Below are 14905 nucleotides of genomic sequence, written 5' to 3' on the forward strand. Positions count from 1 at the left end.
GAACAATGCCTTCAAAGTATATCGGAATGACGATACAGGTATGGCGAAATGTAATAACTATTTTCTAGTACCTAGGATTTGACTGTCATTTTTGGTAAAATGACATGTTACCCCCAATGAAAGAGATCCTTTACCTTAGAAAATCAGTTATCTGACTACTTTATTTTGGGAAAAAAACTACTTTTCTTGCAAAAATAATTAGAATGGAATTAACATATTATAAGTTGCTCTGTGCAAAATTTAGTTGTTGGACTTCATTGATTAAAAAAATAGTAACTTATGATTTGCTATATTCTATTCTAGTCATTTCTTTGACAAAAATACTTATTTCTCAAAAGAAAGTAGTAACTAATCTTTAGTTATTGGACTTCATTAGTAAAAAAATTTGCACAAAACAACTTGTAGTCTGATATTATGTTCTAGTCATTTTCCCAAAACAAAATAATCAATTATTTACTAAGATAAAGGATATACTTTACAAGGGTAAATGTGTCTTTTCACAAAAAAGTCAAGCAAGTCCTCAGGACTAAAAAATAATTATCATATTTCACGGTTCCTAATTGTCAGTTTTGTATTTTGGACGTTTTTTAAGTAATTTTCCCATATAAACTCAAGCATCTAATTTTCTTTATTTGATTTATTTTTTTCTTGGATAGCCAGATATTAAGCCTGAAAGTTTTTTGTTTCCTTAGTCTATCCACATTGAAAACAACTCGCATGTTTGTTTTCTTAAATAAACTTGAAAAAAGGATTATCAAAATTTAAAAATTTAAAATAAAAATTGAACCAAAAAATTTTCAATTTCTAATTTTAAAAATATTAGCTTTAATTTTTTTCAAAACTAATGAAAAGGCAGCTTGTTTGTTTAAGGGTTAAATAGCAATTTGACTCATAAACTATAGGTCTAGCTGGAAGTGTTTGGGATTCTAAACTTATTTGTATTACAAATTATTGAAATTCTAATAACTGACTATAGTTTTTATTGGCAATTAAAAAATGTAAATAGTCAATTGTGAAATTAATAAAATACACTTAAAATTATTTGTAATATTAGTTAAAAATTTATGAAAGTCAGTTGTAAAAATTAATTTTTTATTGTCAATATACAACTAAATCATTTGAGAAATTAAGAAAATACACTTGTAATTTTTTTGTTATCAATATATAAATAAATTGCTTGAAAAATCTATAAAATATACTTAGAATTTTTTGTAACGTCACTTGAAAGTTCACAAAATTTAAAGGTAAACATAACTTTTAATTCTCATATTTTACTCACATTTTGTTTTTTATCTCTATACTTTTTTTCAATATTTTAAATCCCTACACTTTTATTTTTCATTATTTTCGATCCCTCTATGAGCAAAATATAGGGACATTAGAAGGACCAAAAATAATAAAAACAAAAGTGTAAGGACATAAAACATTTAAAAAAATATAGAAACTAAAAGCAAAATGCAAGTAAAGTATAGGAATCAAAAGTTATGTTAATCCAAAATTTAATTATGAATTGTATACTAATCACTCATAATTTTTTGCTATCATTTGGAAAATCAATAAAAATTACTTGTAAATCTTCATAGCATTAGTTAAGAATTTAAAAAAGTCTATTGTGAATTTCAATCCAATCAATAAAATATAATTTATTACAATGACCATGACCTCTTATTAAAATTTCAATAATTTAGAGTTAGTATTTATCATTAATATTCTTCTAAGGTTCCTAATATTAATTTTCTCTTCTTTGATATCAAACCAGACATGTGGATAGTGTGCATTGCATTCCATGCTAATCATTCTTTTGTAAATTGCAATTGAATCAAATGGGCCCTTAGTTTTACAAGCTAAATAAGTTGCCAAGGTCAAGCTATTTTTTAGACTCTAAACATCATATGACCATTCATTTTAAATTATAAAATACTTTTAAAAAAAATTTGAACACTTCAAAATATAAAATATTTTGATAAGATTAAAGTTTTACTAAATAGAATCTATTTTTTATGTTCCTCTTTTTTTATAATATATTAAATTAAAAGTATTTTTAAAATATTTATATTTTTATTTTAAAAAAATAATGTTGTCAAATATATTTGATAAGATTTATTATTATATAAAATTTTATCTAAAATTGTTTTATAGTTGGAGAAGGAGGAAATACATACATATTTTTTAAAAAGATACTTTAATCATATAATTTTTAAATACATTTTAAATATTTTAAAATGAGGACTCCTAATATTAATCATGTAACTTGAAAAAAAAGTATTTAACTATAACAATTATCACTAACATTCTTTAACTATAACAATTATCCAAATCTTGTTATCTTTCTAAATCTAATTAGTTTATATACTCAATAAATTTTAACAAATAAAATCAAAACAAGGAAATTTAGATATATAAGATCAAGCATGTAAATTTACAAGTGAAAAACACCCAAAGAAACCGAAGATTACAGAGTTGGAACAACAAGCTCAGGAGAACCAATCTTAATCCGTTGGCGGCATCCTCCAAGGTCGCAAGAGGCTATAGAAACGAAAAACCTAAAGCCGAGACGATCTAGCAAGCTTATCGGCCACAGCGTTGCCTGCGCCTCGCTCATAATCGTGGTAGCCTGCATTGAAGTGTTCGAATCATTGTTGAGAGGGCAGAGATGGCTGTCAACTGAATTGTTCACATCTAATTCAAACTGCCCGCTGATATCGTTTTGTTGAGCTCTTCCCAATTCTCTATTTCATCGATCCAGATACTTGATTCTTCCCAATTCAATTCCTTAAACACTACTCCGCCACGTACAACGTTGCCTTTCTCGAAAGGCGTCGACTTTGTTTGATTCCGACGTTATCGCTCTGCTGGTATGTGGTTTTTCTTTTCCCGACGGTTTCGGTGGTGAAAAACCCTAATTGACCATCTGTTGATTCTTCTTCTTTTTTTTTTAATCTCATCTGTCAGCTTGGTTTTCTTGTTCTTGAATTCGAACACGGATTTGGAGTTGAGGAGCAATGGCTATTGCGGCCCCTGGGCAGCTGAACCTTAATGAGTACCCTTCATGGGGATCCAGAAGTGTTGATTGCTTCGAAAAGTTGGAGCAGATTGGCGAGGGAACTTATGGGTTAGTTTTAACTTTTTTCTCATAAGTCGCAGTATCACAGTACTCGTTAGTTGCTATTTCTGTTTCTTAGTTTTGCAATGCTTCATAGTCGAATTTTTTGAACATATGTTCCAATTTTGCTTTTTCTTTCTTTATGTAGGTGTGATGTGGTTATGGTTGTCGGCAACAGCTTATGTTTGATCATGATATCGTTTTTCTTATTTCTTTGGGCGACTGACATGGGGACTAATAAATGTATATTGTTTAAACTTCAACTTATCGGGCATTTAGTCATTTGTGGATCATAGTAGCTAAAATTTCTTAGTTATCTGGTAACTGTCTCTGTATAATTGTCTATTATGTTGTTCAGTATAGAAGCTCTAGTTTCACTTTACATACCATGTAGCAGCACTGACAGGACTATCTACATGATGAATAATGATAGTGGAGAAACGTAACTAGCGAAATAAAAAGTCTGCACTGGCAGTTTATTGTTTGTTAACAATATATCCAAAGATTTTGTTGTTGATAGAGTATGATAGCGATGTGCAATCCATGTAGTCTGCCCATCTAGGCTTGTGGTTGTTCGCAGTTCATAGTTTGCCAAAGTCTTGCCATAAATCTATTTATGGCACCCATGAGAGGTGAAAGATCAAGCTTTCTTCTTTTTAATGAGAAGACTAGACAGGATTTAATGGCCAACTAATAAAAACTTGTGAAACCTAAAAAAATTTGTCTGTACCCTCTAGAATTGTCGTTGACCCGTCCTATAACTTATCAAGTGCCTTAATAAACTATGTTAATCTAATTGTCCTTTTCCCTTCACCACCTTCAGCTGAGCTTTTATAATGATTTGGCCTTTGCTCTGAGTTCTCAAGAGGGCTTTAGATGTTGGACCTTGGAAATTTGGCTAAAGTCAGGCCATTAGCCCAACCCAAATTGCCCTTTGCTGTGAGTTCTCAAGGGCACTTTAGGTGCAGGACCTCTGAAAATTGGCAAATCAGGCCATTATCCCAGCCCAAAATGAGGTCTATTTGTGATGTTTTGCCTTTGTACTCAAGGACTGCATTAAGTTCACAATTTTTATTTAGTTTCTGGATGGTGTGTTTGACTACTTGGTAATTTAAGAGGTTTCTAGATGAGTTTTTCTGTCCAATGCATTTCCCATCTTAACTTATGAATCAGATTTATTATCTTTCGCATTTTATCTATATCATAAGGATACATATATAACATTTTTATATTTCAAGCTATTTTTCAGTTGTTACTAAATCTTATAGTTTGCTATGTTTTATGATTCGTAATTTAGACATGTGCTTTCTGATTCACAATACTTATCATGATTGGACTACTATAGAATTGGTACAAGTGTATGCAACCAGTTATGTATACAATTGTGCAATAGCTTTGTTAAATACGGGGGAGGGAGAACAGCCACAATCCTTATGCAGGGGTTTCATGGTAGAAGTTCTGTATTAAGTATTTTGATTTAAGTTCTTTTCTTTCTAAGAGGTGTAATAGAATAACCTGCTTTAGGAGTAATGATCATACCTCTGTAATGCATTGTGTGTCCCATGATAGGTTCCAACTTATTATAGATTTGGAATCAGAAGACAATTACTTATTATAGACTTCCAAAGAAAAATACTTTGGGTTGTAGGTATAAGAATTGCACTGCTAGAAACTTTTTACTTTCTTCGATATTTTCTATTCTTAAATTTCCCTTTTAAGACATATGCTTGAGTTATAGCCTGCAGGTAGAGTTGTTAGCCTATTTCTGCTCCAAAATATCTTGTTTCTGGGTGTATGCTTCATTGCTGATGCTGCAAGAAGGAACTGATCTATACCTTTGTGCTTGCAGCCAAGTTTACATGGCTAGAGAAATCAGAACAGGTGAAATTGTTGCTTTGAAGAAAATAAGAATGGACAATGAGAGAGAGGGGGTATCTCTTTGATCACCTTGCTGAATGTTATTTACTCTATTATGGGTGCATAAGATAATTATGTTTACAATCCAGTTGATCTTTTCACGATGAGAATTTCAATTAACACTTCCTAATTGAGAAAGTATTATTGGTTGTTCACTTGTCTGCTACTTTGTATCACAAGGTTCTTTCCTGAATTGTTGCTTTTTCTTGCAGTTTCCTATAACTGCTATTCGTGAAATCAAAATTCTGAAGAAATTACACCATGAAAATGTTATTAAGTTGAAAGAGATTGTGACATCGCCAGGTAAAGTTTTTAAATATCCAAATGTTTGTTGTTATATAATTTTCATCTTGCTATTAAAATGACTGGTAGTTCAATCCCCAGGCCCTGAGAAAGACGAGCAAGGGAAGCCAGGTGTCCATTTTCACTATTAGCTAATTACTTCATCAACAATTAGTACATCAGTGCCTAATTTGCTCTATGATTCTGCCACTGTGAAGATAATTTTGTCAAATTCCTTTTAGTTTCTTTGTCCAATGATTCTTACCTTGTCTGTATTTTTCTTTGCACTGGAGATTACAGATGGTAACAAATATAAAGGTGGTATCTATATGGTGTTTGAATACATGGACCATGACTTGACTGGTCTTGCAGATCGACCTGGCATGAGATTTACAGTTCCCCAAATCAAGGTATGGCTGCAAATATTGTTTAAATCAAATATTTGTAGTAGTAATTCATTTAAACACTAACTCGCTTCTTCTTGCTTAAGTGTTACATGAGACAGCTTTTGACGGGGCTTCATTATTGCCATGTGAATCAAGTACTTCATCGTGATATAAAAGGTAGATTTCGTCTCTAGAAGCTTATGTATTTTATTTTTTGGTTGTAAATGATATGCCTATTTCATGTATTTTGTTCTGATGCAGGCTCCAATCTTCTTATAGACAATGAAGGCAATCTGAAGCTTGCAGATTTTGGACTCGCACGATCATTTTCTAATGACCACAATGCAAATCTTACAAATCGTGTGATCACATTATGGTATAGGTAAATAGTGACTTTGTAATTGCATTTGAGTTTTGTTTTAATTTTTGTATGGCAGTTTAAATTGGGTTAAGAAGGGGGGATTTATGAAACTGGGGAGTATTCTAACGGATTTGGCCATTATATATTCAGACCCCCAGAGCTGCTGCTAGGAACAACAAAGTATGGACCTGCTGTTGATATGTGGTCTGTTGGATGTATCTTTGCCGAACTTCTTCATGGAAAGCCTATCTTTCCTGGAAAAGATGAGGTTATTAATATTTGTCTGCATTAGATTATTGTGGTTTATATTTTTTAAGTGGTTGGTTGATTAGTGTGCTTGAGGACAAAGTAAGCACGCTAGCTAGTGATTAAGGTGATAGTTTATGCAAGCTAGGTTCTGTCCTTTACCTTGTCTATGAAGCTACAAATTATTCTGGGAAAATATCTGCTTTTATTTTAATTGCTTTACGACCAAGTACTTGCTACCATTTTATATGTGCTTATTGTAAATCTCTGCTCTTACTAATCTTTTCATTCCAGTCAAAGTGACTTTAGATTCAGGGTCTTATTTTCGTGTTTGTCTAATTAAATAATTTAACTCTAAATAGTTGTAGTAAATGTGGGGTATTGGAGAAATGACTTTTATATCATTCATCAGGATGTTAGATGGCATGCAAACGGCAAGAATTGGCTAGATTGCTGGCTTTAACTTTCTTGTTTCCTTGATTTGAGAATTCAGTTGTTGCTTGCGTGCATTCCCATTCTTGTTTTATACTGTATGGCCCTTGGGATATATATAAATGCGAATCGTTTCTTCTATAGCTGAAATTGTAATGCTTGTTTGCTTTGTAAAACTTTTAGCCAGAACAACTAAACAAAATTTTTGAGCTTTGTGGAGCGCCAGATGAAGTGAACTGGCCTGGGGTTTCAAAGTGTCCATGGTACAATCAGTTTAAACCAACAAGACCAATGAAAAGACGTCTGAGGGAAGTCTTCAGACAGTGAGTATCACCCTCTGAGCATCCATAATCATATGTTGCTCTGTTGTATCCTTGTTAACTATCTTAATACCTTTTCTTCTTCATGCTTGGATTATAGTTTTGATCGTCATGCTTTAGAATTGTTGGAGAGGATGCTGACACTTGATCCTGCTCAGGTAGACCACCCATCATGGTTCTGATCTGATTAAGCTGTTTTTCTTTATATGATTTGGGGGTGTTGCATTGTATGTACTGTCTTGTTTTGCAATAATCATACATAGAACATTGAAAATTTCATACTGGAATTTGTGGTAAAAATGAATTCTATTCTGTTTCTTTCGTGAGAAGTCTATGTAATGTGATCAAAGTTGTATTTGGGAACTGTTCCTCACATCATTCTAAATTGGTTTGGAGGATGCGGTAAAAAGAAAACAAAAAACACTGTATTTTGGTTTGAGAGGAATGCCTCTTTCTACTGTCATCTCATCACCATCAAATCTGTTAAGTAGGATGTTGTATATTGGTTCTCTTGAGTGTTATACAAATGGGTCTCTCAAGGAAATCACAGTTTCTCATATACAAAGAGATTGAGAAGCTCTTCTATATTGTTAAATATCACGGGTTTTGTAATTTGGTCTAGAGCTTTTCTTGGTTTTACTGTATGAGGATATCTTATTCTAATATAATTGCTTATTTCATGAAAAAATGGAAAATTTTCATTAGAGTTACTGCTAAGGATTCACCAGCATAGTAATTTGGTCTGTTCTGAGCTTTTTCTTGTACGTTCTGGTTTGAGGATTGTCATATTCTCGTACAAGACTGAAGCTTCTCTTTCTATTATAATTACTTCTTTTACGGAATTTTTTATTTTTCAATAGAGAATTACGGCTAAGGATGCACTTGATGCTGAGTATTTCTGGACTGATCCATTGCCATGTGATCCTAAGAGGTATGACTTTCAAATGCTCTGCTCTCTAATGTTTTTCCCCCTTTACTTCCCACCTTGATAATATATTCCCCAAATTGTATTTGATCTCAATATAGTCAAATGATGCCACGTTCTTTCTCCATTTAAACTTTGCTGTATTTGTTCAACTAGTTATTTCCCAAGTAGTTATTATCACCGATTTTCTCAAGTCACTGGTTCTGTGTATGGCTCAGTTTACCCAAATATGAGTCATCACATGAGTTTCAGACAAAGAAAAAGCGGCAGCAACAACGACAACATGAAGAAAATGCCAAGCGTCAGAAACTGCAGCACCCTCAGCAACACACTCGGCTTCCCCCCATCCAGCAGCCAGGGCAACCTCATGCCCAAATGCGGCCAGGTCCAAACCCAAATATGCATAGCTCTCAGCCCGCGGTAGCTGGAGGCCCTAGCCATCATTACGGGAAACCTCGAGGCCCCTCTGGTGGGCCCGGTAGATATCCCCCTGGTGGGAACCCTGGTGGCGGATACAACCACCCAAACCGTGGAGGTCAAGGTGGAGGTGGTGGTTATGGCAATGGGCCATATCCTCCTCAAGGCCGAGGAGCACCTTATGGGTCAAGTGGTATGCCTGGTGCTGGTCCTCGTGGTGGAGGCGGTGGTGGTTATGGAGTTGGAGGCCCTAATTATCCCCAAGGTGGTCCATACAGCGGCTCAGGAGCCGGCCGTGGTTCGAACATGATGGGTGGAAACCGAAATCAGCAGTATGGTTGGCAGCAGTAAAACCGTGAAAGCATTTCTTATGACACTCGTTCCCATGATGCCATGTTAAGTAGTAATAGAAGATTGGACATATCATTGGTTGGAGTTATGAATTACTGAAGAAATTTGATAACATTATTCAATGAGGAGTAACCTGGAAGCCAAGGTGAGATGATGCACTTGTGCAGTGATTACTTACCGTGTCAATCATGGAACCTTTACTAATGAGAGAACCTCTCAATAATTTTGTAGTTTTTTCCCTTCTACCTTTTTTCATTTTTCAATTTTTGTGCCGAAGGTCCTTTGCAGTATGCCATTATCTATAATGTAATCAAGATGCGCTTTCGCACTGTAGAAAGTCTTGAGAAGATACCACCTTTTATTGTGTGTTATGACAAGTTTTTCTTCGATATGTTGGGTTGTAGCTTCAGACACTGCATTATGATCATGGTATTTAAACCCAACTAGGTTGGCCGTTGAATTGGCAAATCAATCTCTTAGCCAGTCCGAGGAAGAATTTTGAACAGGTTGGTAGGGGTTGGATTTTTTTAGTTTTTCCGAGTTCAAAAAAGGAAGGAAAAGAAAAACATACTAGCAGTTTAGATTTGTGATCTAGTAACTGTTTCATTAGGTTATGTGTGGTTTATACATGAATATTTCATTTAATTGTATGTTACTGTCTTTTTCATTTAAATATTACTCTTTTAAGAATTATATACGAATGTTGTTATGCATTTTAATTGAACTATAGTATTTTAATTATGATTGGGTTTATCCTAGTTTTATCATGGTTGAACCATCTTGAACTGTTTCAATTGGTTTAATAAACAGTTTTTTTTTATGAAATTAAATTGTTTCCAAGGTTCTTTACTGATATTCTCTCCAAAAAGAGGAAAATATCAATGAATAACTAGTGAAAGAATGTAATATTTGATAAGCACATGGGCGAATTGGATATTTATTAAAATGAGAACTTTATTTATTAATTATTAATGTTTACTTATTAATAGCCCTTTTATGGAATTAAATTGTTTTCAAGGTCCTTTACAGATATTCTCCCAACAAAAAATGGGAGGCTGGGAGCTAAAAAAGTTGCAATTTTGGTGTTGAGCTTCCAACTTACTAAATCTAGACTTTGGTAAAAGTTCACTTTAACCAAGAAAGAGCTAGGATCATAAACCAGCCGGCTTAGCCCATAACTAGCTCTTATGGGCTTAGCTCATATAAACTTAAGCCCAAAAACCCTATTGCCTTAAAAATTAATTGTTTCTTCAAACTTAACCTTTATTGATCAGACTTATGAACAGGTTTTCAAGTCTTTTTTTATTTGTTTTTTTTTCCAAATTTTTAAAATTTAATTTTTACATTATAAAATTACACGTTCATTTTCTAAAATATAAATTCTAATTTTAAAATATAAATACACATTTTAAAGTTTAAATTTAATTTATAAATTGAAAATATCTCAATTTTTAGAAGAAAAACTATATACAGAATAGCTCAATAAGGCCAACCTATATTCCAACTCTAGACATATAATAAACAAGAATTGTCATGACCTTCATGATGATCTGATGTGACTGGACATCAATTCCTTTATGCTGCTGCTGATTCCTTGCATCCCAAAGCCAGGATCATTCTTAAACCTTCAAGTATAATCCTTCCCTCCTTGTATGGCTGAAACCATCTTTCTAAGAAAGCTTTGGCAACAGATTCAAAGTTTATCCTAATGGATAAGCTATTCCCAAGCCAAACTACTCATCCCTTTTGAGAATTTACAATACAAAAATAAGTGTTAGGGATATAGAGGGGGGGGAGGGGTTAGGAACGTTATGGCTTTTGATGAATATCCCAAGTAGGGATGCTCCAAACTTGGACAACATCAAAAGACATGTTCATTCATTTTACTTTTTGAGGATGCCTGTTATCAGACGCTCCACAGAGATCCTTCCAGAGCTATCACTCGCAATTTTTTAGCCAGATGATCTGGGAGCTCCAATCATACTAATTACTCCCTTCGGTCCCTATTGCAATATAATTGATAAGCTTCCTATGTATTATATTGCTCATTGATAACAAAATGGTAACCAAGCCTGACAGCATTTACAATTTTCTCACCTCTCACAATAGCTTATTTAATAGTGATCCAATGCCGAAACTTCTCAAAAAGAACAATCGCTCTGCACATTTCACACAGTAAAGTTTGCCCCACTAGAAGGTTTTGCACCTTGCTTCGCAGCGACTCCTAAAACAATAATAGAAGAATTACCTCATACTGTAAGCGTAATTAGAATTGGCGATATGCATATAAAAATTAAGATTTACAAATTAAGCATCATTGAATTTTTAGGAATGGAAACCCACAGTTAAAAGCAATTTACACCCAGAGAAAAAGCATACATGTCACTGGTCCTGTAACTCTCTGCATGGTGCATTTCGGATATAATGTGGTAAAAAATACAAACTAAAGCAATGATTTTTGTTTTTTAAATAGAAAAAGTCGGATATAACCAACCCATCCATTACATTGTACATTTTTTAAATAGAAGAAGTCTCCTAAGTTACAAATTGCACAAGGGACATTCAAAGATAAAGGCATGAATGTATGAGGTACATGATAAAGATCAAAGATATTATTCAATTCATTAGACACCTATTCCTAACTGAGCGTGTTTGGAAGTAGGTAAGTTCTTACATCCATCACAACTGTGGTTTTGATGGTTTCCAATGCAAAACCAAACATGGGCTACCAGGTACTAACCCCCTCAACTAACTATTATTCCCATGTAACAGCATAACACAAACACAAACCAAATAGGGATTATAGAACTATATAACTTCTGCTATACAAAATTCTTATCTCTTACTAATCTCCTTGTAATAACTGACTACAATGCCAAAGCAAAACTAAAGTGTCCATTTACTCATTGAACAATTTATTGCACAAAGTCTATAGCATAGAGAGGATTGAGGATCGAATAGAATTACCAAGTTAAGCAGCTGGGGCTTCACCGTAGATGGCTCGGAGGCTTGACAGAGGGACCAATGCAGAATCAGTAGAGGCTTCAGCAAAAAGCTGTAGTTTCCAATCCCACATGACATTTCTCATGGCCTTGTTGGATTTGACAAGACTTTCCTTCTCAGCCTCTAGAACCTCAATGACCTTTTGCTGGTTCACTGATCTTATTCCCATTGTTGCAAATGAAGCGAGCAGACAGATATCAATCACTGTGTTGTTGTTCATAGCTCTCATTGCAGCATCAACTATTTTGTGAACAAACTCCATGTCTTCCCTGAAACCAATGTCACAACCTTCAAAATTAAGGCAGTCCTACGTACCATGAATTTATAACCTGTCTCCTTTTTTATAGCTCTGCCTCTGCTATAGCCCTTTCTTTACAAAGGAAAACAGGACAGGACAAAAACCAAAAAAAAAGGAACCAAAAAAGACTGCCCTATATTTTCTGTTTGACATTTTGAACATTGGGGGCACAGATATTGAGATTGAAGAACGCAGGCTTTATAAGTAACCAGTCTCAACATTCAAGAAGTCAACTAGTCATGAAATAGCGACAGGTACTACGGATGGCGACTACAAGTTCAGTAGATACCAAGGATTATAATCATCTCACTTAAATATTTTTTTGTCCTAATATTATTTCACAACTCTTTCTGCATATCATTTATTGCATAAATTTATTTGAACCATCTTAATATTTCATAACTCCACATTACGAAGACATTCAGACATGATAAGAAAATATCTTAAACGAACATGGAGGTCAAAAGTCTCAAAGCCCCAAAGCTCTTCGTTGTCAAGCTCAAAGGATCCACCCCAACATGAGAATTGAAAAATCCACATCTATAATGATAACATCCAAGCCATATTACGATTCCACTGGAATGCACTATCAATGGACTCCATAAAGAAAAATATTTTACTCTATTACAAAAACAAAAAGAAAACTGCATAGTCAAGAGCCCTAGCAGCTGTAGAAAGTAAGACCATTATACAAGAAAACAGTCCAAATATTAAACAGAAAAAAAAAAATCCGAAAAGAGATACTTCCCAAAAGGTGACTACCAATACTTGAAAGCCATGTTGTTATGTATTTTCTCAATCTTTAGAGTGCAGAGAAACATTGATAAAATTACAAGCCTCATTTTATTTACAGAATCTCAAAGGTTCTATAGGCATTTGGTTTAAACTCAATTCCTTATCTACGCAATTATAATCGTACTACACTGATAGCTCCATCGTTTTGCTGTGTGACACCCAGGACAAGAAAACGCATCCAAATAAACGACGATAAATAGAACATTAGTCAGCAATCTCAAAGCAAAAGAAAAATGACGAACCACGGAAGTGAAAAAAAGAAAAATCTGCAGCGAGAGGAAAAATGAGATCAAACGATGATCAGGAACACAAACAGAAGTAGATAAAGAAAGCGAGACCGATCGAGATGGACTCAGGAGACAGGGCGTCGAAGGAACTGCCGGCGGGCGGATAAACAGCCACCAGATTGCTGAGACGGTGAGGGTTAGGGGTGTAATTACACTATCAATTAGAGATCCAGTTGGTAAATGCAACATTAAGCAGAAGAAAATCCGATCATGAATCGCAGAAAAAGACATGAAAGGACATAAACTAAAGAAAATACTTAAATCATTCACGTTATTGTTAAATTAACACAATCAAATCAAAGTAAGATTTTAAAATTCGTGTTTAATCATCAATTTCCAATTTCGAAAGAAAGATTGACCTGGAGTGCAATCTTTATACTAAGGAGAACCTAGCATACCAGAAATTCATATTCCTGATAATTCGTGTTTAAGTGCACAATTTCGTGACACTTCCTTCAATCAATTATGTAGCTCAAAAGCTATCAGGTTGCTAATAGCGTAGTAAGTTTAATCATACTTGTAACTTTAAAACATAAATACTTTCAATTTAAAGAGAAAAAAAAATGGCAACGTGTTATAATGTTCTATCAATGTCAATGATATTGTTTGACTTTAGGATTTTTCAAGTTTTTACAGGAAGGACTTGTCACGTGTAAATTCGGTCCTTGAGACATAAATTTTTGAAAAAATATAATATTTTATCTTTATAATTTTATTAAATTTTTACTTTAATTTTCATAATTTTTTCTCTCTATTTTCAGTAGATGATATTTGTTTTTTAAGTTTTTATAATTTTTATTTTTAAATAGTTTTAGTCTCTATAGGAATTGAAAATACTAAAAAAAAACTATAGAGATTAAAAACAAAACTCAATGAAACTATAAAGATTAAAAATTATATTTATCCTAAATTTTTTTAAATTTAAAATTATCACTTTTCTTAACCCAACTTTTATTAACAAGACTTAAGGTCAAGGTCGAAAAACCCACATAACTTTTTAAAAGAAATTAAAATATCTAATTTATATTAATACATATACAAATTACAAAGTTCATTAAATATCTAAAAGACATTAGTAAGCTTTAAAGTATAATTAAAATAATGTAAACCCCAAAATATAATATAAACCATGTGAGTCCAAGTTATCTACCATCCAAAATGTAAATATGCTTTAGTTCTTATTATTATCCATCTTTATTGAAAAACAAAATATTAGACCCTTCAAAGAGAAGTCTGCTTAGAAGTGATGGTGCCATTTTAAAAATGTCAGTAACTTAATATGTCACTAGAATAAATATTTAATAATACATAAATTATATAAACAAAATTACCAAAAAAAAAAAGTTATAAGGGCTTAAAAGTTAACCGAACTTATTTTTGCAGGACTTGTAAGAATATGACCTAAAAGTCCTTTTATACTAAAATCTCATTTTTTTTTAAGCCCGACTCTCAAAAAATAGGTAAAAAGATGGGTAGTCAAACTAAATTGTATTTGCGAGTTATATAAAAACTTGGGTTATTAATTTTTAATTTTGCCATTAGAGACTCGAGTATGCCTAGCACTTTCCTTTTAAAGAATTTATGCATCATAGAAAATATAATCATGATCCATTAAAGACAATCTTCTCAACTAGATTCAAAGAGATTTAACTTCTGATGCTGAGAGATTAATGTACTAAGGTAATCCTGAATCAGAGTAATTAATAAGACTTTACTTGGATTACAATCTTCAAGGGGGGAAAAACACCTTTTAAGTAGAAGTTGGTAATGATACTACCGTAG

At 33.2% G+C, this 14905-nt stretch overlaps 2 protein-coding genes across 4 annotated transcripts; one reads left to right on the forward strand and one right to left on the reverse strand.

Annotated features, from left to right (window-relative positions):
* The first annotated feature begins 2430 nt into the window (after positions 1-2430).
* Positions 2431-9131, forward strand: LOC129318229 (cyclin-dependent kinase C-2-like). 3 transcript variants are annotated; one of them, XM_054962887.1, is made up of 13 exons: positions 2432-2855; positions 2953-3112; positions 4953-5034; positions 5233-5323; positions 5405-5434; positions 5603-5712; positions 5793-5865; positions 5950-6070; positions 6200-6317; positions 6911-7050; positions 7148-7205; positions 7908-7978; positions 8191-9131. In XM_054962887.1, the coding sequence occupies exons 2-13, from the start codon at positions 3003-3005 to the stop codon at positions 8738-8740; spliced, it is 1554 nt and encodes a 517-aa protein (XP_054818862.1). In that variant the 5' UTR covers positions 2432-2855; positions 2953-3002; the 3' UTR covers positions 8741-9131. The 3 variants fall into 3 exon arrangements, with proteins under 3 accessions (XP_054818863.1, XP_054818862.1, XP_054818864.1); XM_054962889.1 differs by lacking the exon at positions 2432-2855 and adding an exon at positions 3252-3346 and having other exon boundaries at positions 2974-3112; XM_054962888.1 differs by lacking the exon at positions 5405-5434 and having other exon boundaries at positions 2431-2855.
* Positions 9132-10194: 1063 nt separating this feature from the next.
* Positions 10195-13591, reverse strand: LOC129317705 (uncharacterized). Its single transcript, XM_054962062.1, has 3 exons — positions 13522-13591; positions 11708-12012; positions 10195-10964 (listed from the first exon to the last, which is right to left on the reverse strand). Exons 1-2 carry the CDS (start codon positions 13530-13532, stop codon positions 11712-11714), a joined length of 312 nt encoding a protein of 103 aa, XP_054818037.1. The 5' UTR covers positions 13533-13591; the 3' UTR covers positions 10195-10964; positions 11708-11711.
* Positions 13592-14905: the final 1314 nt, after the last annotated feature.

The sequence above is a fragment of the Prosopis cineraria genome, unplaced genomic scaffold, assembly GCF_029017545.1.
Source record: "Prosopis cineraria cultivar Desert tree isolate PC_DT_omini unplaced genomic scaffold, ASM2901754v1 PC8, whole genome shotgun sequence".
NCBI lineage: Eukaryota > Viridiplantae > Streptophyta > Magnoliopsida > Fabales > Fabaceae > Prosopis > Prosopis cineraria.